The following is a 23,526-nucleotide window of genomic DNA, read 5'->3' as shown; positions in this document are numbered from 1 at the left end:
TCCATCAGAAAGTCAGTGTATATACTGTAGGGTGGATTTCCGTTACAGCACATGGTTACACGTATACTGAGGCAAATAAGCCTCAATGAGGAGGGACCTAGAGTTCCTCCTTCATTTTCATTTTAATGGTCTTAACCCCTAATTCTCAACTATGTGTATTGTCATCCGTGTATCATAGGTTATTGGAGTTTCTTTTGCCAATCTTGAATATTTTATTTCTTTAGATTTATGAACGGGGTCTAAACCTTATATTTGTCCAGTTACCTGTGCTCTACTAGAACTGTAGATTTACTGTTATCGACCTTCTGTATTCCACATCTGACTTTCTATTTTATAGAATTGTGGAATTTGTGCTGAATGTATGAAATTTACTATGTTTTAAAAATCCAAGTCAAGTTTCAACTGGCCCAACATTACATATTTCATAATTTAATTTCTCTACAAATAGGACTAGTTCCGGCTGTGTAATGCATTTATACTCTTGGACAGCTGTTCTCCCATATCTTGTTAGGTTTATGAGCACCTGGGCACTGGCCAATTTAACTGGGAGCTGCCCAAGTGCCAACTGCAATGATGCCCTTATCAGCATGTGGTTGTGGGATTTTATTACATTAAATCTTATTCTGAAGGTGTATCGCTGAATTATTAATCTCCATGTTCAGAGCTTAAAAATACACTTTCAGAATTAAATTCATCTCTGGGGCTAGAAAGTAAGATTCTTTGTAACCATTGAAGAATTTCCAGCTGTTTCCTGCAGCAGAATAATATCAGCTCTGTGTGGGATTGTAGAGTCACCGATCATCAAATTATAAAGTGAACTAAACATGTATTTTATACACAATTTAGCTGTAAATCAAATCAGCCGTACATTTCCTGGGGGGAATTGTCCGTAATCAAGAAAAGTAAGGAAATCGCTATTTGGCTGCACCGAAAGGGGGCAAAGCTCGGTTGATCCTATGACTCCAGGAGTAACTGTGAAGTCACTCACATACTTTTATTGCCACTAAGTCTTATTTGCACTTTTTATACTCTTCAACTTCACGTATCCTGTTACTTGTTACTTCTATCACTTGTTTGTTTATTTGCCCTGTATTTTTCTGTATATATTTGGTTCTTTCCAAATTTTGTCTTCTGTATAAGGAATAGAGCAGGTGATTTACTGCTGATCGGTAGATATGCTACACCCTTTTAACCCCTTGGCTCCGCAGCTAATTTGGGCTTTGAGGACACAGTGATTCCGCTCCGCCTTGAGGACACAGGGGGATTCCGCTCCTTCAGGGAGCTACAGGGGCGCTATGTACAGGAAGGGGGGGGAGCTATGTACAGGAAGGGGGGTGCTATGTACAAGGGGGCTGCAAAAAATCTCCTCCTCACATACACTACGCGCTGTGAGGAGGAAGAGAGAAAGCACGGCCTGGCAGTGGTTCAGAGGAGTGTCGCGGCACCCCTAGATGGTTCTCATGGCACCCCAGGGTGCCGAGGAACCCCGGTTGGGAACCACTGTATTAGACAGTACATGATTTTTACATACATGCCCTGGACCTGGCGCAGTACCCTCCTGTTCTTCCGTCCGTTCCTCACATCGCTTTTTAGGCCATGAGTCTAAGACATGCCCACTATTCTCAGATTGGCCACAGCTTCTCACGTGAGCAGCACTGGCCAATCCAATAACAGAGAGGGTGTATTACAGTCTGAGGAGCGCTGGTGAAGCGCACCCCCTCCCCCTGCCCTGTAAGTGACCTGACCACTGGTCGATCAGGTCACAAGTTCAACTCGGAAACAAAACAAACAAAAAAACACGATTCTGCAGCCTCCCCCCTGCTGGACGCCCTAGGCACTGCACCCCAAGTGCCTAGTGGCAAATACGTCCCTGACGCTGAAAGCACTTGGACACGCAAATTATCTAGATTGACTGCTGGCAGCTCCCCTTGCAATTACCAACCAATGACGTCCCAGATGTGCTAGATGGGAGACAAGTCTGGAGACGCTGGAGGCTATGGTAGCATGTTTAGACCAGGCAGGCTGCTCACAGTAGCATGAACAACATGCGGCTTGGCGTTGTCCTGTTGAAAAACAGCTTTGGGGACACTTTGGAGAAATGGCTGCACCACTGGTTCCACGATCAAATCAATGTAACGCCGAGGTGTTGGTGTACCTGAAAAGAAGAATAGAGATGTCCGGCTACCTTACATTATGCCACCCCACACGATAATTCCGGGAGTAGGACTGGTGTGTCATTCCCTTGTGAAGTCCTCTTAATGTCGTTGCCCACATGGTCTGCACGCCAGTCTACGTCTATCATTGCCTCTGAGACAAATGTGGGACACATCGCTGTAGAGGATAAATCTCCATTCCCACCTCCATTCCGACTTGCTGTGCACCATGATAGCCCTTGAGAGCAGTGGCATGTGGTCACTGGAACATCTGTAGCTGGACATCTGGCTCGCAGCCCAATGTTCTGCAAACGCCTTCTGATGGTTTGTGTTGATACTGGTTGCCGAACTAGGCTTGGGATGTGACGTCCACTCGCAGTACAGAATTGATCATTACGCACCATTCTTCTAATCAGACGATCCGTCCTTGCAGAGTATCGCCTCCGCGCACCTCTTGCTGCTGTTTCCGTTTGTTGTTGTTCTCCCAACCTCCGGGACACTTAACGTTGAACAGTGCTGACATCTTGACATAAGCACATAGCTATCTGCCGGAGTGATAAACCAAGGTCTCTCAGTTCAAGGATTCTGTCCATCTCAGTTTGAGACAAGTGGCGATAACTGGAATGTCGACGAACAGGAGGCAGCGTACAATCATTCCACACCCCTTAATCCGATTTTTGAGAATTCACGTGGCTAAAAAACTTTGCTTTCAAATTGGTTTTTATGCCCCTTCCCCCACATGCCACAGATTGGAGCTAGGTGCTTGAAAATGTACAGATCTAAGTGACACCTGTTACTTCCTCGATTTGCATAACCTTACGGCTTGTCCTTCTTGGTGTTGCAATTTCAATGTTGAGGAGTGAATATAAATATATATACATACATATACATATTTGGACATTATTGATAAAGTTTAGCTGTATAATATTTGTATAGTGTGTGTATATATATATATATATATATATATATATATACACGCACACACACAGACACACACACACACACACACACACACACTATACAAATATTATACAGCTAAACTTTACCATTAATGTCCATTAAAATATTCTTTGGTGAGTTCCTATTTGTTTATTTTATTATACCTACACTAACAATAATTGTTCTTATTTTTTTTTTTTTATAAGAAACACATTAAATAGCAGTAAAAGTTTTTACTTTAGAATAGTTATTATCCGATAACTAATTACTTTTTCTCAACTACAGAAATATTTCCTTATGATGTTAAAACAAACACAATTAAGATGATGATCTCTGCAGTAAAACACAGAATACTATAAAAAAAACAAAAAAAAACGATGGAGCCGGTATACACAATATGATATAATGAGCTAGGTTTGTCTTTTGTTTTGCCAGGATATTTCGAGACTCATTATGGCTGTTTTACAATAATTTATTAACCAGCACTGAACATTTTGCTGCTTATTTGTCACTTTAGGGTTCTTGTACATTTAAATCTCAAATTTGGATTACATTACATATAGTGTTTTTTTAACAGGGTCTTTTTCGTTTTTTCCTATAACTATTCTACACATTATATATTATTATGTATTATGAATGGAAAAAATATTTATTGATTTGAATATTTGTAAATACAGCACAATACAGAGCAAATGTCAGAAACCACCCCTTTGTCCATTTCATTTCCAGTAAAAAAAATTATCATTTGTTGTTAGAAAAAAAGCAGAAAGTAGATTATTTATATTAGCATATTAGACAAAATATGGGCAGATGTTTGGAGGCGTTCTGCTTCCGATTTTACTGCCGTTTTTCGAAAAACGGCCGAAAATAAGCTGTGTGAACATAGCCTCATGCTACGGATTGATTTTAGCTATTGTGCTGCAGGTGCAGTACAAAGAAATATGTTGGGTTACATGCAATCTTGTGAACTGCAACTGTCACTCAAGTTTTATTTTTTTGCTGTTTTGTGATGTTGAGGAAATACAAATGATAAAAAACTGAATAAATACGGACATGTGAACTATGCAAACATAGAACATGTACAGATCCGTACGGTACCGGTACGGATCTGTTGCTACATGTTATATATTGAAAAATATGCCATGCGCATTAAAAAAAAGGGTGCGTATGAAAAACGGAAACGTGAATAAAACCATTAAAATGTATTGGCAACTTTTTTTTCAATTAAAAATAAAACAAATTAATATGGATCTGTAACAGTTAAGTTTGAATGACTCCTAAGGGTAAGTTTACAGATTTCATTGTTGAAAATCCGCAGCATAATATAGTAGCAGCAAAGTGAACAAATCTTATTCACACGCTGCGTAAATAATGAGTGTGCATGCACAGCATTTCAATTCTATTTGTGCAATCCCGGGTTTTTTTTTGCAGGTATTCCCCATTTAATTCAATGGGGAGGTAAAACCCGCAACAAATAGCATATGTTGCATTTTTTTGCAGAGGAAAAGCTGTGACCCCCCCCCCGCAAAAAGCGCAACTCTGTGCTTCTTCATCTAGGTCCACCTCCTGGGATGATGGTTTCATCGCATGTGACTGCTGCAGCCAATCACAGGTTACAGCGGTCACAATGGATGAAACATCATCCCAGGAGGTCGGTCTGCAGGATGTCTTAGGGTGAGTATCTGTTTTTTTTTTATACGTGCAGTTTTCCGCAATGGACATTCTGACCAAAAAACTCCAGCACAATTTGGTGCAGTTTTTCGGCTGTAATTCCCTGCGGCTCCCAGAGCGGATACACTGTGTGCTTTTACGCAGCATATACATATTGTGTGAACATAGCCTTACAGTGAGAAAATTAAGCTATCCACACTGAAGTTTAAAATAAAATTAAAAGATATGGAGAAAATGGGATAAAAAAAACCCCCAGAAAAACACAAAAACAATTCAACAATAAAGGGTCTAAAAGGATGTGTAGCTGTCAAGAAGCCATTGCCAAGTAAGGTAAACTACGATAATCGGCTGGTGCAGCGAGCGCCGATCAACAAGACATCATTGATCGGCGCACGTTTGCTCCTGTCACACGGAGCTATGGATGGGGACGAGCAGTCGTTTCTCCGATCGCTCGTCCCCATAAATTATTATCATGTCGGCAGCACATCTACCTGTTTACAACAATAATATTTTACTTTTTTAGAACGATACGATCAGCAGATGAACCCTCGTCTGCCCGATAATCGCTCAATGTAAAACCCCCTTAAGGCTGTGACAGTGTGAAAATCTTTTAACTTTTTCCGCTGAGCGTAAATTCCTGACATGTACAACTGTATACCATACAGTTGCATTTGTAGTCCTTTGGCCCCCATGTTATAGAAACATAATCTATGTAATATATGTTTCTTTGTGGGATACTTCTATACTGAAAAGTGTAGTCATAATGCTCTTTTGGCAAATGTTGGGTTAATGATTGTCTATTTGCGCCAAGAGCATTCCCAGTGTATACATCAAACATAAACCAAAAGCGTGAAGTGAACAAAGTGTAAAACTTTTAGTTAAGATAGCATTTAGCAAATGCATATAAATAAATACTGCAGGCATAGACTGACTAAATAAATAAATATACAGTCTGTGCAACTACAAATAGAAGCAAATCCATCCAAAATATTTACAGAGTTTATGCAATGAGAAATCAAATACATAAATAGTGCATAATAGCAAATAAAAATATATAAGTAGACAGTATTAGGAAAAACCCATATATGCCGATGTCTGAAATGAAACATAAAGTGGCTCCAAACAAGGAACTAAATGTATTTTTTAAATGGACACTAACTTTTCAAACAACTTATGCTGATCTATTAATATACCTGATATATATTAACTTTGTAGTTTACTAACTGTTAAAATTTAGTTGTCTTATCCATGCAAATTCTGTGTGAAGTAACTGCCACTAGGTGTATTCCTTCCTGTAATTTGCTGTCCTACCCATGTTGTCAAGCAAAGTCCGTCCCTAGTTACAGAGCAGAATTGAACTAAAGGAAGGGGGGGTGTCTCTTCACTCCCTGCCAATACAAGTCTATTAAGAGGGAGGAGGGGGTAGAGAGAGAAAGACACAAACACGCTTCCCATACAAGTCTATGCAGAGGGGAGGAGGAGAAGGGAACAAAGTGAGAAAGACCTAGCCACGCTGCCAATACAAGTCTATGGACAGAAGTGGGGGAGCAGGAGGAGGGAGCAGAGAGACAGCTACAGACACGCCGCCCATACAAGTCTATGAAGAAGGGAGGGATGAGCAGGATGAGGGAGCAGAGAGAAAAAAGAAACACAGGCATGCTCCTAATACAGGTCTGTGGAGAGGGCAGGAGGAGCAGGTTAAGGGAACAGAGAGATAAAGAGACACAGACACGCTTCTAATACAAGTCTATGGAGAGGGGAGGGTGGAGCAGGAGCAGAGTGAGAAATAAACACACAGATGCTGCAGCAGGTTCTGGTAACTTTTTTTTTAATCTCACCCCAGTGCTGTATTCTCAGCTACACGTCTTATTACTGCTGCATAATGTCCTCCATTCTGCTGCAGCTTCTATATGTGTGATAGATAGAGATAGGAGAGCAGGATTCTCCTCTTCTCTATGTATGCAGTATACAGAAGACATGATAGCAATTAGGCCCAGCCCACTAGCTAGGAGAATACGGAGAATTAGAGATAAAGCCTTCAGGGAAAACTGCTAAAAAAAAATGCAGAATACAAGTCATATAATGGTTTGAAATAGTGTTATTCCTCATGTACACACATATGACAGATTATTCTGAAAAATAGCCTGAAAAGTTAGGTACGCTTTAAATATTTCAGTAGTACATTTTTGGGGAATCAAGATAACTCTATGTTGTTAGGCAATATCAGAAAAGTAATTTATTTTTTTAATCAATCAATTTTTATAGTTTTTTCAAAATACAATGAAGAAAAAAAAGAGGTAGGTCAAAACAAAGACATACGAAACATTAGCAAACAATGTACAATCAATCATAGTCAGTTTACACATGGTGTTTGAGTACAAATTATTCTGTGTAACATTTCCAATCCATTATCTAAAGAAATATATGACAGTGGAAAACAATTCGTATCCTTATATCACAAGACATACTGTAAGGAAAGTAAGGAAATGGAATATCAACATAGTCCAAGAGGATTATTGAATAAAATATGAACTTTTTTGTCAAAATATCCCATTGTTTATGAAATCGAGACATTTTATCTTGTTGTAGTGCAATGGTTTTTTAATACATACATGTGGTATTAACCAAACATATTACTTCCCTAATATGAGGTTGAGTGGATTCTTTCCATTAACGTGTAATAAACAGTTTAGTAGACATCAAAAGGTGGATGGTGACTATCCTAGCCGATTGGGGAAAACCTTATTAATCCTATGAACAGAAGTGCAAGTTCAGGTTCCAGGGAGAAAGTAGTGGATACGGTGTGATGAACCGCCAACCATAGTTGGTAAATGTTCTTACAGTTCCAAAAAATATGTAAAAGTGATCACAAGTAGCCACATTTGTGCCAAAAGATAGATGGGCAGGTGGGAAACATTCAACTCAATCTAGTAGGAGTCTAGTTCCATCAAAGACATGTAGTAAGGGCAGCTTCCCGATGAGAGGTGCCTCAATGGTACATCGTATAGAAAGATCTCTGTTCTCGGCTCGCTGTAAACTTTAGTTCTAAGTCCTCCTTTTTCAACAGAGGGGTCGATTTTCTAAAGTTATTTTCTTTTTACCAAGGAGATTATACAAGAATGAGATGCCTTTGAATCTTGGAAATTTGTTGTCCAAATTCTGTATGACCTTATAATTTAGAGAGTTGTTCGGGGGAGGTTTGCGCTGTAGTCGATCTCGGATATGCAGAAATGTATAAAATTCTCTATGGTGTATATGGAAGTGATCAGTTAAATACTAAAACAGAGAAGCATTTTCAAATAGGATGCTTAACTAGTTATTGAGATGCTGGTAAATTTCGTAATAACTAACCTTACACAATAACGTAAAAAGAAAAATGTTACGTATAAACAACACACATTAATAAATAAAAAAAAGATTTAATAGCCTTCTTGCAATCCGACAAGTACAGTAAAAAAAATAATCTATTATTGTAGTGTAATGTATGCGCAGATAATACGGTTTGAATTGCTCCTTGGTTAAGGTATGGAGCACAAGCTCTTGCCTCTGGATCACTGCCGAGGAGGCCAATATCAGTGGTAGATCAGGTAATAGTGACTTGTGGTGTAGTCAGAGCTTAAAGTATGAGGACGCTGGACAGACTCTTTTCTGAAGCACTGGTGGAGTTATCCTCACTGGAGGGAACATTTAAAGACTATGTAAACCTTTGAAAGGGATTTATTTTTTAATTAAAAGGTCAATCAGTGTGATTGGTTCAACTTTATAATTAGTTTTTATTAAAAAATGGTTTTACTCTTTGAGATACAGCTGCTCTGTGTTCTCTACGTAGAGCAGCTGTATTGTTCACTAAATCCTGTTCCCGTTAGGTCCGCGGGACTTACGGTTTCAGTGAAAGCGGGAACATGCAGGATCCACCTGTTACATAGTTACATAGTTACATAGTTAGTACGGCTGAAAAAAGACACATGTCCATCAAGTTCAACCAAGGGACGGGAAAAGGGAAGGAAAAATTTCTACACATAGGAGCTAATATTTTTTTGTTCTAGGAAATTATCTAACCCTTTTTTAAAGCCATCTACTGTCCCTGCTGTGACCAGCTCCTGCGGTAGGCTATTCCATAGATTCACAGTTCTCACGGTAAAGAAGCCTTGTCGCCTCTGCAGCTTGAACCTTTTTTTCTCCAGACGGAGGGAGTGCCCCCTTGTTTTTTGAGGGGGTTTTACAAGGAACAGGATTTCACCATATTTTTTGTATGTGCCATTAATATATTTATATAAGTTAATCATGTCCCCCCTTAGTCGTCTTTTTTCAAGGCTAAATAGGTTTAATTCTTTCAATCTTTCCTCATAACTTAAATTCTCCATGCCCCTAATTAGCTTCGTTGCTCTTCTTTGTATTTTTTCCAACTCCAGGGCATACTTTTTATGAACTGGAGCCCAGAACTGAACTGCATATTCTAGATGAGGCCTCACTAATGCTTTGTAAAGTGGCAATATTACATTCCTGTACCGTGAGTCCATGCCTCTTTTAATACACGACAATATCCTGCTGGCCTTTGAAGCAGCTGATTGACACTGCATGCTGTTATTGAGTTTATGATTTACAAGAACACCCAGATCCTTCTCAACAAGTGAATCCGCCAGTGTAGCTCTCCTAGGACATATGATGCATGCAGGTTGTTGGTACCCAGATGCATAACTTTACATTTATCTACATTAAACTTCATCTGCCAAGTGGACGCCCAAACACCATATTATGTTAACTGACTAATGTATGTTTCATATTCGTATATTAATGACACTGAGACGTTTGTGAATATTTCACACATTTTTATTCATTTATTTATTTATTATCATTTTTTCATTTTATTGCCCCTTTGTTTGTATAACTGTTTATAAATAACTATTTGGCTTGTATACTAAATATATTACGTATTCACTGCCTCGCGGTGGGAATAATGAAAAAAACCGGGAGTTACGTCACGATCGCACCTTGACCTTTACAGATTTGGCGGTTTTTTCACTCATGGTAATTTGAACCTACATGCTATATAAGTTATGTCCATTGTAATGTGTACATGGCCTGAGGAAGACGATTGTTCATCGTTGAAACGCGTAGCCACTCACTCAAATAAATTGAACTTATTATCAATATCTCTGGATTTCATTCCTATCATTTCCACCACACAGCAGCGCCCCTGGAAAGATCCATTTTTTCTCCTGCAACTCTTTTAATACACGACAATATCCTGCTGGCCTTTGAAGCAGCTGATTGACACTGCATGCTGTTATTGAGTTTATGATTTACAAGAACACCCAGATCCTTCTCAACAAGTGAATCCGCCAGTGTAGCTCCCCCTAGGACATATGATGCATGCAGGTTGTTGGTACCCAGATGCATAACTTTACATTTATCTACATTAAACTTCATCTGCCAAGTGGACGCCCAAACACTTAGTTTGTTTAAATCTGCCTGCAATTCATGAACATCTTCCGTAGTCTGAACTATATTACATAGCTTGGTGTCATCTGCAAAAATAGAAATAGTGCTATTAATCCCATCTTCTATATCATTAATAAATAAGTTGAATAATAGTGGTCCCAGCACTGAACCCTGGGGTACACCACTTATTACCGGGGACCATTCAGAGTAGGAATCATTGACCACAACTCTCTGGATACGGTCCTTGAGCCAATTCTCAATCCAATTACAAACTATATTTTCTAAACCTATAGTCCTTAATTTAACCATTAGGCGTCTATGGGGGACAGTGTCAAATGCCTTTGCAAAGTCCAAAAACACTAAATCCACAGCGGCCCCTCTGTCTAGACTTCTGCTCACCTCTTCATAAAAACAGATTAGGTTAGTTTGACAACTTCTGTCCTTAGTAAAACCGTGCTGGCTGTCACTTATAATACTATTTATTGTCACATAATTCTGTATATAGTCCCTCAATAGCCCCTCAAACATTTTCCCCACGATGGATGTTAAGCTTACTGGTCTATAATTACCCGGGGAAGACCTAGAGCCCTTTTTGAAAATAGGCACCACATTTGCGCTGCGCCAGTCCCTTGGCACTATACCAGTCACTAGAGATTCTCTGAATATTATGTAAAGGGGGACAGAAATAACTGAACTAAGCTCTTTAAGAATTCTAGGGTGTAACCCATCTGGTCCCGGGGCCTTGTGCACATTTATTTTATTTAATTTAGCTTGGACCATATCTACATTCATCCAATTCAGTATATCAACTGATATATTAACAGCGCTGGCACCGGCTACATCAGCTGCTCCTTCTTCTGTTGTATATACAGAGCTAAAGAACCCATTTAGTAACTCTGCCTTCTCTTGATCCCCTGTGATCAACTCCCCATTACCATTATCTAGGGGTCCTACATGTTCAGACCTTGGCTTTTTAGCATTTATATACTTGAAGAATTTTTTGGGATTTGTTTTACTATCCTTGGCCACCTGTCTTTCATTTTGTATTTTTGCTAATTTTATTACATTTTTACAGATTTTATTAAGCTCTTTATATTTTACAAAGGCTACAGCTGTACCCTCAGATTTGTATTTTTTAAATGCCCTTTTTTTGTCGTGTATTGCCCCTTTCACAGAAGGTGTAAGCCATGTGGGGTTTAATTTGAGTCGTTTATACTTGTTACCTATAGGAATAAATTTTGCACTATAATAACTCAAAGTAGATTTGAAAATCTCCCATTTATCATTTGTCCCATTATATGACATTAGTTCTTCCCAGTCTATATCCTGAATTGTAGCCCTCATCCTGGGGAAATTGGCTTTCTTAAAATTAAATGTTTTTGCCCTCCCAGCCTGCGTTTGTTTTTTACAGTATAGGTAAAATTTAACTATATTATGATCACTGTTACCGAGGTTTTTACGAACATTGACATTCCCAACAAGATCTGCATTATTAGAAATGACCAGATCCAACAGAGCTTCACCTCTAGTCGGGTCTTGCACAAACTGGCCCATAAAATTTTCCTGCAACAGGTTGAGGAAATGTCTCCCCTTTGCAGTTGAAGCTGAACCATGACACCAATTAATATCCCGGAAATTAAAATCTCCCATTATCACTACAGTACCCGCCTCTGCAGCCCGCTCCATCTGTTTATATAGCTGAACTTCCATCTCCTCAGTTATATTGGGGGGTCTATAGATTACACCAAAAGTAATTTTTTCAGTGTTTACCTCCCTTTCTAGTTCCACCCACAAGGTTTCAACCTCCTCACAGTATTCACCCACTATTGTCTCTTTCAGACTCGCCTTCATATCATTTCTCACATACAGACATACACCACCACCTTTCCTATTTGTACTGTCTTTCCTGTCTTTCTGATGTTATCCATCACATCTAAGTTCAAAACAGCTCAAAACAGGTTTTCAAAAACTCTGCTTGTTGTTATTCGCGATCTTATTATCTTAATCGTGCACGGTCCGGGAGGTTCACTAAGCACAGAACTGTGCGAGCCGGCAGAAACAATACAATTAATCCCTGATGATGCCCCACAAATACCAGTGGGTGCAGAAACTCGTTGGATTAGCGGGGATTAGCGCAGAGTAGCGTGAATCATTCAGCAGGCTGGGTTCAGCAATTATAAAATAATAGGAGAGGCTGGTCTAAGGGTGAACTTTTCCTATCACTGCAATAGACCTGTCTCTGCTGCTGACCACCCTGCTGAGCCTGTTGTAATTTGGCTATGTGAGCCCATTTTAACAATTTATTATTAAAATTTATTTTAAATCGTTCTATCCAGGCAGTAAATGTCATAAATGTCAGATAGATGCGGGTCCCACTTCTAGAACCTATCTCTCGAACGGAGCCCCCTAAACCCTGTTCTGCTGTTGTGTGTTGCAGCAGAAGCAGGTGAATTACGAGCATGACATATGAAAGAACGTAGCTCGCTGAGCTACGCTGTTTCCATAAGTCCGATATAACTGAATGGTTGTTACGGAAACAGTGTAGCTCGCATGCTACGCTGCTTCTGTAACTGCCATTTACTACTTTGGGAGTTATGTAAACAGCGTAGCTCAGCGAGCTATGCTGTTTTTGTAACTCCCGACCATATAATCAGGAAGTGGCCTGGGAGGCAGAGAGAGCAGAAAAAGGTAGAACGTGATTTAGGGAGCCCTGTTGTAGAGATGGGCGCGGGTCCCAGAGGTGGGACCCACATCTAATTGACATTTATGACATATCCTGTGGATATGTCATTAATGTCGCTGATAGGAAAACCCCTCTAATGCTCATGCACTCTTGCACGGAGCCTGTATGGGTTCTTAAGCCATAACATTAAAAACGCTTTACTGGTTAAGTGAATTACTTTTATTATCTAGTTACAATGGCGCCTGTCAAGGGGTGGAATATATTAGGCAGCAAGGGATCTGTCAGTTCTTGAAGTTGATGTATTGGAAGCAGGAAAAATGGGCAAATGTAAGGATTTGAGCAACTTTTCAAAAGGGTTGAATTGGGATAGCTGGACTGGGTCAGAGCATCTTCAAAAGGGAAGGTCTTGTGGGGTGTTCCCGGTATGAAGTGGTTAGCGCCTACCGAAAGTCGTCCAAGGAACTACAACAGTGAATTGGCCACAGGGTCATGAGCGCCCATGGCTCTTTGATGTTCGTGGGATGCGAAGGCTTGCCCATATGGTCCAATCCCACTGAACGGCTACTGTAGCCCAAATTGCTGAAATAGTTAATGCTGGCTATGATAGAAAGGTATGATAGTGTGATGCTCTGCTCGGAAATCTTGGGTTCTGGCATTCAAGTGTTACTTTGACGCATACCACCTGCCTAAAACTTTGTACAGACCAGGTACACTTCTTCAAGGCGCCAACATTCCCTAATGGCAGTGGCCTTTTTCAGCAACTGAAATAAATAAATAAATATATAATAAGCAAGATAATGCGACCTGCCACACTGCAAAAATTGTTCTGGAACTGTTTTAGGAACAAGACAAAGAGTTCAAGGTATCCTCCAAATTCCCCAGATCTCTATCCGATCGAGTCCGAGCCATGGAGGTTCCACCAAATTACAGGACTGCTACTACCATCTTAGTGCCAGATACCACAGCACACTAATGGAGGTCTTGTGTAGTCTATGCTTTGATGGGAGAGTTTTTGCGGCATGAGGGAAGATGGGGGCAGGGGGTTTTACTGTTGTCATCTGAAAATAAGCCGTGTAAACATACCCTAAATGTAAAATTCTATGTACCCTTTTATGTATCTTATTCCTTTGAATTTTACTAATATTATATATGCGCATGTGTTTAAAGCCAGTTTTTTCTGTTTTCTTTGCAGGGAGGACTTATCGCACTGCTTTTACTTCTGCTAATTTTCTCAGTTGCATTGGTTGCTCAACGACGTTGGCACAAGCGGAGAAGAATTCCACAAAAGAGTGCCAGCACTGAAGCCACTCATGAAATTCACTACATCCCATCTGTTCTGCTAGGACCTCCCTCTCGGGACTTTCGGTCATCTAAATTGCAACCTCACAGCTCAGTCTTGAGAATGTCCATACGAGAGACCCCGATTTTAGATGATTATGATTGTGAGGAGGAAGAATCTCAAAGATGTATAGAGCGAGGGAATCAAATGGACCACACAAAGCAAATGACACTTGACAGAAAAGAGAAGAGAAAAATGCAAAAAAGAGGTCAGTGGCAAAAAAAATTATTGTGAAAAACAAATGTTGATTTGACATTAAAAATATTTTTTGCAATTATAAAAAAGATCAAATAAAAACAGCTGTGAACATTCATGGGATGTTTAGCACTGCCAAGCAGTTAAAGAGGCTCTGTCACCAGATTTTGCAACCCCTATCTGCTATTGCAGCAGATAGGCGCTGCAATGTAGATTACAGTAACGTTTTTATTTTTAAAAAACGAGCATTTTTGGCCAAGTTATGACCATTTTTGTATTTATGCAAATGAGGCTTGCAAAAGTACAACTGGGCTTGTTGAAAAGTAAAAGTACAACTGGGCGTGTATTATGTGCGTACATCGGGGCGTGTTTACTACTTTTACTAGCTGGGCGTTGTGTATAGAAGTATCATCCACTTCTCTTCAGAACGCCCAGCTTCTGGCAGTGCAGACACAGCCGTGTTCTCGAGAGATCACGCTGTGACGTCACTTCCCCAGGTCCTGCATCGTGTCAGACGAGCGAGGACACATCGGCACCAGAGGCTACAGATGATTCTGCAGCAGCATCGGCGTTTGCAGGTAAATCGATGTAGCTACTTACCTGCAAACGCTGATGCTGCTGCAGAATCAACTGTAGCCTCTGGTGCCGATGTGGCCGACACGATGCAGGACCTGTGAGTGACGTCACAGATCTGCACTGCCAGAAGCTGGGCGTTCTGAAGAGAAGTGGATGATACTTCTCATCAGAACGCCCAGCTAGTAAAAGTAGTAAACACGCCCCGATGTACGCACATAATACACGCCCAGTTGTACTTTTACTTTTCAACACGCCCAGTTGTACTTTTGCAAGCCTAATTTGCATAAATACAAAAATGGCCATAACTTGGCCAAAAATGCTCGTTTTTTAAAAATAAAAACGTTACTGTAATCTACATTGCAGCGCCTATCTGCTGCAATAGCAGATAGGGGTTGCAAAATCTGGTGACAGAGCCTCTTTAAGCTTCTCTAACAGTTCTGTAAACAATTTAACCCTATGCAGTTCAGCATTTAATATTTATTAATGTTTTGAGAGCGGATTTATCATTCTTTAGGTGAAGTACATTAAACTCATTGTCCGATCTCCTGACTTGACTGTTTTAGTAAATACTTGTATTCCAAATGAAAAAACAACTCTGGGGCACCTTTTCTTAAAACTCTGCATTGGGCCTTTCCTCTGTTATTCCTCCAGGAAATGCGTGAATATATTGGATAATGGGTGTAGTACAGAGTGTGTAGCACATAACATTGTAAGTTTGATATTATTTCTAGTTACAATGGTCCACCAAAGCCCATTGAAATATAGGTGAATCTTAGGGCCAGTGGGTTGCGGACCCACTGTGCTACTCCACGGTTTGACTTGGGGCCACCTCTAAGGGCATTATCTACGTAGCCACCCCGGACCTCGCCCTTTAACCCCCATACGTGGATCTGGACTTTGCTGTGGGGAGACTACAAGGTTGCTACGTCTTGAGGTGGTGGTCCCGGTGTAAGTAGCAGCTAGCCCAGCAGACCAGGAAGCAACAGTGCAGTACAGAGTTTGTAACCAGTAGTAAGCCTCTGGCTAGTCTCACTTAGCTGGATACAGACTGGTAGTGGATAGCAGGACACAGACCGGCAGTGGATAAATGGATACAGACTGATAACAGACAGCTGGATACAGGCTGGTAGCAGATAGCTGGACACAGGCCAGACTCAAATAGCTACATACAGGCTGATATCAGATAGCTGGTTACAGGCTCATAACAGATAGCTGGATATAGGCTGGAAGCGGATAGCTGGATATAGGCTGGTGTCAGGTCCGTATTTCAGGGTGGCTTCCTTCCCCCTGTTATTTCACACCGAATAACCACCTCTGTAAATTGAAAGCTGAAGGCATGCCTGGAAAGAAGTAAACCAGCCAGAGATGTTGGTACACAGCTTTCCTCAGATAGGACAGGAAGCGAACTAACTTTATTCAGAACAAGGAAACACAGGAAAAGATGCATACCCCCTCCCTAGGGATGTGGGAGTGCCCAAGCCCCCACCGGCTTCTCATCTGCAAGTTCTTCTGTACACTCTTCTTGCATTCCAGGAGGCGGTGTCTTCCATAGGTGTGTCCGACATGAACAATACATATCAGTATATTACACAAAGAACTGAAATGTATATACATATGTGTGAGGATAATATTTTTGCAAACAATATACATGGTAATGATCCCTGACAGTCCCCCATAAAAATATTATTACTCCATCCCTGAGTCTTGCCTAGCAACCTACCACTGACCACTCGAACCAGGCGGGTAGGGGTTTTGGATTTCTTCACCAGCTTGAGACGAGCTACTCCTTATAAGTAACCCCCCTTTGTACCTGGACTTCCAAGGTTTCGGAGTGGTCCTAACTTTCCCTATTCTCCTCAGTATACATGATGGTTGTCTTGATATAATCTACAAGCCGCTGCTGGTTGTAATATATATAATTAATCCAGTCTACATTTTTATTAATGGTAATAATTGTCGCACTGTCACTTACTGTCCTAATAGGACTTTTACCCCTGCAGATATAACAGGTCATGGGCAGCACAGTGACCTTCACCTCACACCTTCACATAAAAACTCCTCAGATTGTAATTTGCAGCACCGTGGCATATTTACACACATTATAATTATAAACCTCAGACCTTATAAACAATAGGGCCTCAACTAATAACATAATGCTATCACCCTCAGGTTTCGGGTCCCATCAGTTCATTGCCAGTACTGTACATCATCGTCCCCTTCTTCTCCTGTCTTCTGCTCTTCACTGACTGTCACCCTCAGGGTAACCCACACAATTGTGGAGTCAGACTACGTTGGTGTCCAGTAGGGGAGTTATTATTACCCCCTCCTAGCCACTTACTTATCAAAACACTTGATACTGCTGATGGATTCACTCAGGTTTTTGGTCTTTACTTTGATCTTTGCTGATTTCATCAGGACTTGGTTTGGTCCTTCTCATCTGTCAGACACCGTCTCCTTCAGTTTACGTCACCGTGCTGTACATAACACCTCATGCTGTGAGCCTGGGGTGTGATCCACACGTAGACGGAGTAGTGGAGTTGTATTGTGACTACCATCAACCCTCCGCATCTGTCCTCTTCCTCCGGTAAGTTACTTGTCTGGGCGGCTGCTTAGAATTGTGACACTGCCGTCAGTTCATGATAAACGCGTTGTACTGGCTCAGGCTGTGCCTGTCGCATCTCAGTGATGGAGTTCATCGTGTTAAAAGTCTTTTAGTTCATATTTACTGGCACTTGCTGGGGACCCCCAGCTCTGGTCAATTGTTAAAATAAATTACTAATCTGGTGATAACATCATCCGCATACATTATAAACGTTGTTCTAAGTACATACAATAATGTCAGGCCCTTAAACGACATCAAACAAACACCTTTATATAAGGAAAAAACGTTTCTGTTCCAATGGACAGGGCACCTAGAAGATGTGTAATTATTGGGTACATTTCATTTGCACTTGGTGTTACACTTTCCAGCAGGATTTGTATCTTGATCTGAGCTGATTACCTGGAACATCTCCAGCTCACAAAAATATACACAGATTCCACATGTTTATCTGACAAATGTCGCAAACCAATTTGTCTTACTCTAATTTGTATTGCATGGGAAGGCCTCTCAAGGTCGGTTCTCTTTGTGGGAGGCGGGTATGATAAGGTTGGCACCGGTCTGCCAGGACTGTTCTGTAGGCAAATCAAACAGCTCTAACAGAATTTAGCAGCATCAGCTGTAAAGCCTGGGACATACCAATTAGATCTTACCACGTCGATCCTTGCAGTCTTGGGGCATATGTGAGGTCATACACCATCAATACAAGAGCTATCAAGAATGCATTGGGCGCTACCGGTTCACCTTCCTTTATCCGTCCACATTCTGATAGAATCTGGTTCTTACGCATTCCGCTCCCAGTTGGACTCTTCCTGTGAAGAACAAGCTTTTCATAGCCTAATCAGTAATTGATCTTAATCAGATAATTAACTTGAAGAAAAACATTAACAATGACAGATTTATTTTAAACGTTCACACTGGTCAGTAACTAAAACTGATACCTACAAACTGATTCTTCTTCTTTATATATATCTATACAGACACATATACACTGCACAGAATTCTCTGCTCTAAAATTTGCCTTTCACAACAACAATAAGAATAAACAAATAAAAATGTTTTCGAATGGGAATATTCCGCTTCTGTACCTTTTATCTGACACATCCAATAGTCCAATGCTGAGGCTGGTCTAGAACTTTACATAAAACTTAACCTCAGTATTTAATATTCCCACAACACTTCTTAAATACAGTTATTAAACAAACTAACTTTGGGATAACACTGGAGAACTGCTGACATCTTATCATTGTACAAACATCAGTTCAATACTTGGGATAACACTGTTCCCCTGTCACTACACACAATGTCTGCAGTGGGGAAGATACCGGCTGGGCTTCAGGCCCCCCCTGTGGACAGGTCTACACACCTGAGCACCTTGTCATACACTTCTACCTCGGGTAGTTGTATGTTCTGCAGTCGCTGGGACGGGTAATCTGGATATAGGCTGGTGTCAGGTCCGTATTTCAGGGTGGCTTCCTTCCCCCTTTGCTGTTTTACCTATGTCATGCCGTGCGCACATCATGCAGGCTGCTACAAACCTAGCGGTGGCGTTATTGTGTCCAGGGACAAGCCAATTTACTGACACCTGGCTGCACATAGTCTTGTTGTCAATTCTGTCTTCTCTTGCTCAATCAATTGGCTTACCCGATGATCCAATAAAATTCCTACTACCAATGGGCCCATAATTGTGGGCGATGCCAAAAGCGTACCTAGAGTCAATGTATATGTCGGCCGTCTTACCTTCTGCCAGGTTACAGCCTCAGCGAGCACCTCCAGCTCCGCTCCTTGAGATGAACAAGAAGGTGAGAGTGGTCTCTGGGTAATTTACCTGGTGCCTCGTATCCTGTCTTGTACATACTGTATATGATCAAGTATTTCTACATTACAAATTTACATTAAAAACCCATGTCACATATAGATAGAACATCTCAAAGGGGTGGCGTCTTCATTCTCTAAAATAAAACCAAATGTTATACACTTCTCCACACTCATCTGATAATCCAGAACACTTTGAGAATTTCACATTTATCAGGGTCTGTAAATACTTGATTAATACAAAAACAAATAAAAATATATATTACTGAAATCTGGCATAAAAGAAACAATGTTCAGACAATTTTTTTTTTGTTTTGCTTTCTCCCCCATCTAAATCTGTAAAGACTCATGTGTGAGTGACGTCACCTCGCCTCCTGTGTAAATTTGCTGGAGGGGGATGGTCTTTTACATAATACCTCATATTGGGTGGAGACTACAACACAGCATACCCAGTGCCATATTCACCGTTCTGGAAAGATCTGGAACCATCTACACAGAAAAACCTCAACATTTAGGTTACTCTCATACACATTTTGTAGATCTCCTGAAACCAAATTCATTAATTCAAAACAAACCAAAATTGTACCTGATCAGTCCCTTCACCATTCCCCCCGTTGTGGACTCCGTGAAAGTAATGTAGCAGAGTTCAAAACTACATCTCAACATAACAAAGTCGAGCACTCTATCTGGGGGGCACTAGTTTAACCCCCTGTAATACACAACAGCCTGGAACAAAAATAACTTTCTCCTGACAAAAATACATTTTATCTTTACAATGACATAACTCATGTGTGAAATCAAAAACAAAACAATTGTAGTTAGTTATTCAATAAAACAGAAATTATTATATCTGATAACATTAATTACTGCAAACCAATAAACTGTATATAAAAATAGGGAACGGTGGGGGGCACATACATTTTCAAAACCCCGTGTCTCACAGTATCTATAGTTTAATACATCTGAATTAACATCAAAACACATTAAATCTGATCACATCATAACACATACATATCGTAACTTTTATAAACAACAGCGCATGCGCAAAGATAAGAAATTTATTTAGGTTTGTAGACATTACTGATATATATATCTAAAAGCAGTGCATATTAAAATCCTTTGTCTGCAGACTGCACCCAGTCAGCCCCTCCTCCTCCTCCCAAACACGGCATACTACAGGGGGGAGGGGGGGTCACACACTCACTCCTCACAGCTTCTAGTCTCACAATCTTAACCATTTCAATGCCGGCAAAACAACATACGTATCTGCAATCATTCATCACACCATTGTATAGGAATTATCTACGTTCAAAACATCAAACACATAATCTGTAACAGTCCAACCTGTCGGCCACCATCCCTATATAATGATGACATGTTGTTTCATCAGTGCACAGCGTCCTGCACCCTGGAATGGAATCTAAAATAGAAAAAAAACACTGCAGAATGTGTTACCAATAACAAAATTAACAAGGCGATTATTTCATACTGATTTGGTTGGGCCGGGCGTGGCCACATCGTGGGTGGGTGGGGGGCAGCCTCGAAACATATTGCGCAGCTGTGAGGGGGGGTTTCCCGCCCACAATGAGGACACACTCAACATGAGGTACGGGCGCCATTACCAAGCGTCGGCTGGTCCTGTGTTTCCTAATACATATAACATACAATACCTTTCTTATTCCTAACTTCCTCTTCTGCAAATCCCTCTAAAGCACTTTCCATCAACTTACTAGCTTCCAACCTCCCTTTGTTCTCCAGAATACCTTTTGCCCAATCTCTGGCTTGCAGCCGCCCTCCTCTATGGATTCCACACACTTCCATCAATTTCTTCATTTTACTCACATACTGCTTCCCTTCTCTTCGCTTCACTAAATCATATGCCTAACAGTCTATATTATACACGTAATTTATATAACAATTTTCGGTCAACGACTCCCAGGCCTCGCCGGAAATATTAAAAATTTCTCTGTCTACAGCTCTCCGGTCCGCCGAAATATTACAATTTCACAGTCTACAATATATCCCTGTACATCTCGCTGGAATATAACAATCTTTATCTAGACTCTGCGGCCTCGCTATATTAAAATTTCACAGTCTACAGCTCTCCGGTCTGTTATATTTTCTAGACTCTCCGGCCTCGCTGGAAATATTAAAATTTCGCAGTCTACAGCTCTCCGGTCTGTTATATTTTCTAGACTCTCCGGCCTCGCTGGAAATATTAAAATTTCGCAGTCTACAGCTCTCCGGTCTGTTATATTTTCTATCTAGTCCCTAATTACCCAGAGGATGGTTAGTCGGGCGCGACTAAGGTCTCACAGGTTTGCGACCTCACAGCGGAAAATATCGCCTCTGTCGCCTGAGATAATCCAGGAAATCAACAAAAGGGTTCTACAGATCGCCACAAGACTGTCCACAAACACAGATAAGTCGAAGATTTATAAAATCAACTGACTTACCATGTTATTGGGGAGGTGATCAAATTCCTATCAGAGTGGGCAATCTCGGGTCCTCTGTTTCACCCTGTGATTGTCGGTTGTCCGGATTTTGATATTTCCTCGAGTGAGGTCCCTGTTCGGGCGCCAAAAATGTCAGGTCCGTATTTCAGGGTGGCTTCCTTCCCCCTGTTATTTCACACCGAATAACCACCACTGTAAATTGAAAGCTGAAGGCATGCCTGGAAAGAAGTAAACCAGCCAGAGATGTTGGTACACAGCTTTCCTCAGATAGGACAGGAAGCAAACTAACTTTATTCAGAACAAAGAAACACAGGAAAAGACACATGCCCCCTCTCTAGGGATGTGGGAGTGCCCAAGCCCCCACCGGCTTCTCAGCTGCAAGTTCTTCTGTACACTCTTCTTGCATTCCAGGGGGCGGTGTCTTCCATAGGTGTGTCCGACATGAACAAAGAACTTGTTATATATATCAGTATATTACACAAAGAACTGAAATGTATATACATATGTGTGAGGATAATATTTTTGCAAACAATATACATGGTAATGATCCCTGACACTGGTAGCGGATAGCTGTATACAGGTTGATAACGGATAGCAGGTGCAGACTGGAATCAGGTTGCAAACAGGAACCTTTGCAGGACACAACTAGGTTGCACCAAAGTTACTCAGGAACCAAGTGATCTGAGGCATACCTCCCAACCTTCCCGGATCCGGCAGGACAGTCCCGGTTTCTCACCACTGTCCCGCCGTCCCGGGCGGTCTGTAAATGTCCCGCTGGGTGCTGCATCAGAACAGCTGATCGCTGCTGACTGCAGCAGCGATCAGAAGAAGGCAGGAGTCTTGCGGCGGTGTTCTCACTGGGATCGATGCCGGCTCGTGAGTGGACCAGTCCAGTCACCTGACCTGTCACCTGACCTGTCACCTGACCTCACCGGTCAGGTGACTGAACTGGTTCACTCCCGGGCCGGCATTGACACCAGTGAGAACGCCGCTCCAAGACTCCTGCCTTCTTCTGACGGTGAGTGATGGGGCTATTCACACGACCGATTTTTTGACAGCCCGGGAAAACTGGCCGTCAAAAAATGGGACATGCCCTATTTTCGGCCGTTTTTCCCGGCCGCCCGGCTTCCATAGAGGTCTATGGGGCCGGGTAAAACACGCCCATCACCGGATGTGTCCCGAGTGATGGCCGTGTCTTCCGTCGCTCACGCTCTCTCTACTCCTCCTCCTCACAGTGCAGAGTTCATGTGAGGAGGAGGAGGAGGGTCATTTTTTGCTCCCTGTAGGAGTCGGAATCCCCAATCGCCGGCCGGGGATTGGGGATTTCGCTGCAGGAGAAGTGAGTGACTACACTGTTGTCCATATATGGACACAGCAACGTCACTCACTTCTGAAGCGGAATCCCCGACCCTGTGGCCGGGGATTCCGCTACAGGAGAAGTGAGTGACTACACTGTCCATATATGGACACAGTGACGTCACTCACTTCTGAAGCGGAATCCCCATCCCTGTGGCCGGGGATTCCTCTCCAGGAGAAGTCAGTGACTACACTGTCCATATATGGACATTGAAGTCAGTGACTTCTCCTGGAGGGGGTATGGGTGCAACCTACAAGGGGCTGTGTGGCATTACCTACAGAGGGCTGGGTGGCATTACCTG

The 23,526-nt window shown here is 41.5% G+C and overlaps 1 protein-coding gene across 1 annotated transcript in view; it reads left to right on the top strand.

Annotated features, from left to right (window-relative positions):
* ASTN2 (astrotactin 2) overlaps positions 1–23,526 on the top strand; it is a 647,867-nt gene that overhangs the window by 154,231 nt on the left and 470,110 nt on the right. The window contains exon 3 of the mRNA XM_075835545.1: positions 14,081–14,435. Within this exon, the coding sequence (XP_075691660.1) occupies positions 14,081–14,435 (355 nt within the window). The remainder of the gene's footprint in view (positions 1–14,080; positions 14,436–23,526) is intronic.

The sequence above is a fragment of the Rhinoderma darwinii genome, chromosome 8 (assembly GCF_050947455.1).
Source record: "Rhinoderma darwinii isolate aRhiDar2 chromosome 8, aRhiDar2.hap1, whole genome shotgun sequence".
In the NCBI taxonomy this organism is placed as follows: Eukaryota; Metazoa; Chordata; class Amphibia; order Anura; family Rhinodermatidae; genus Rhinoderma; species Rhinoderma darwinii.
Note: the sequence above shows the minus strand (reverse complement) of the source record. Positions and strands in the feature narration are given on the sequence as shown.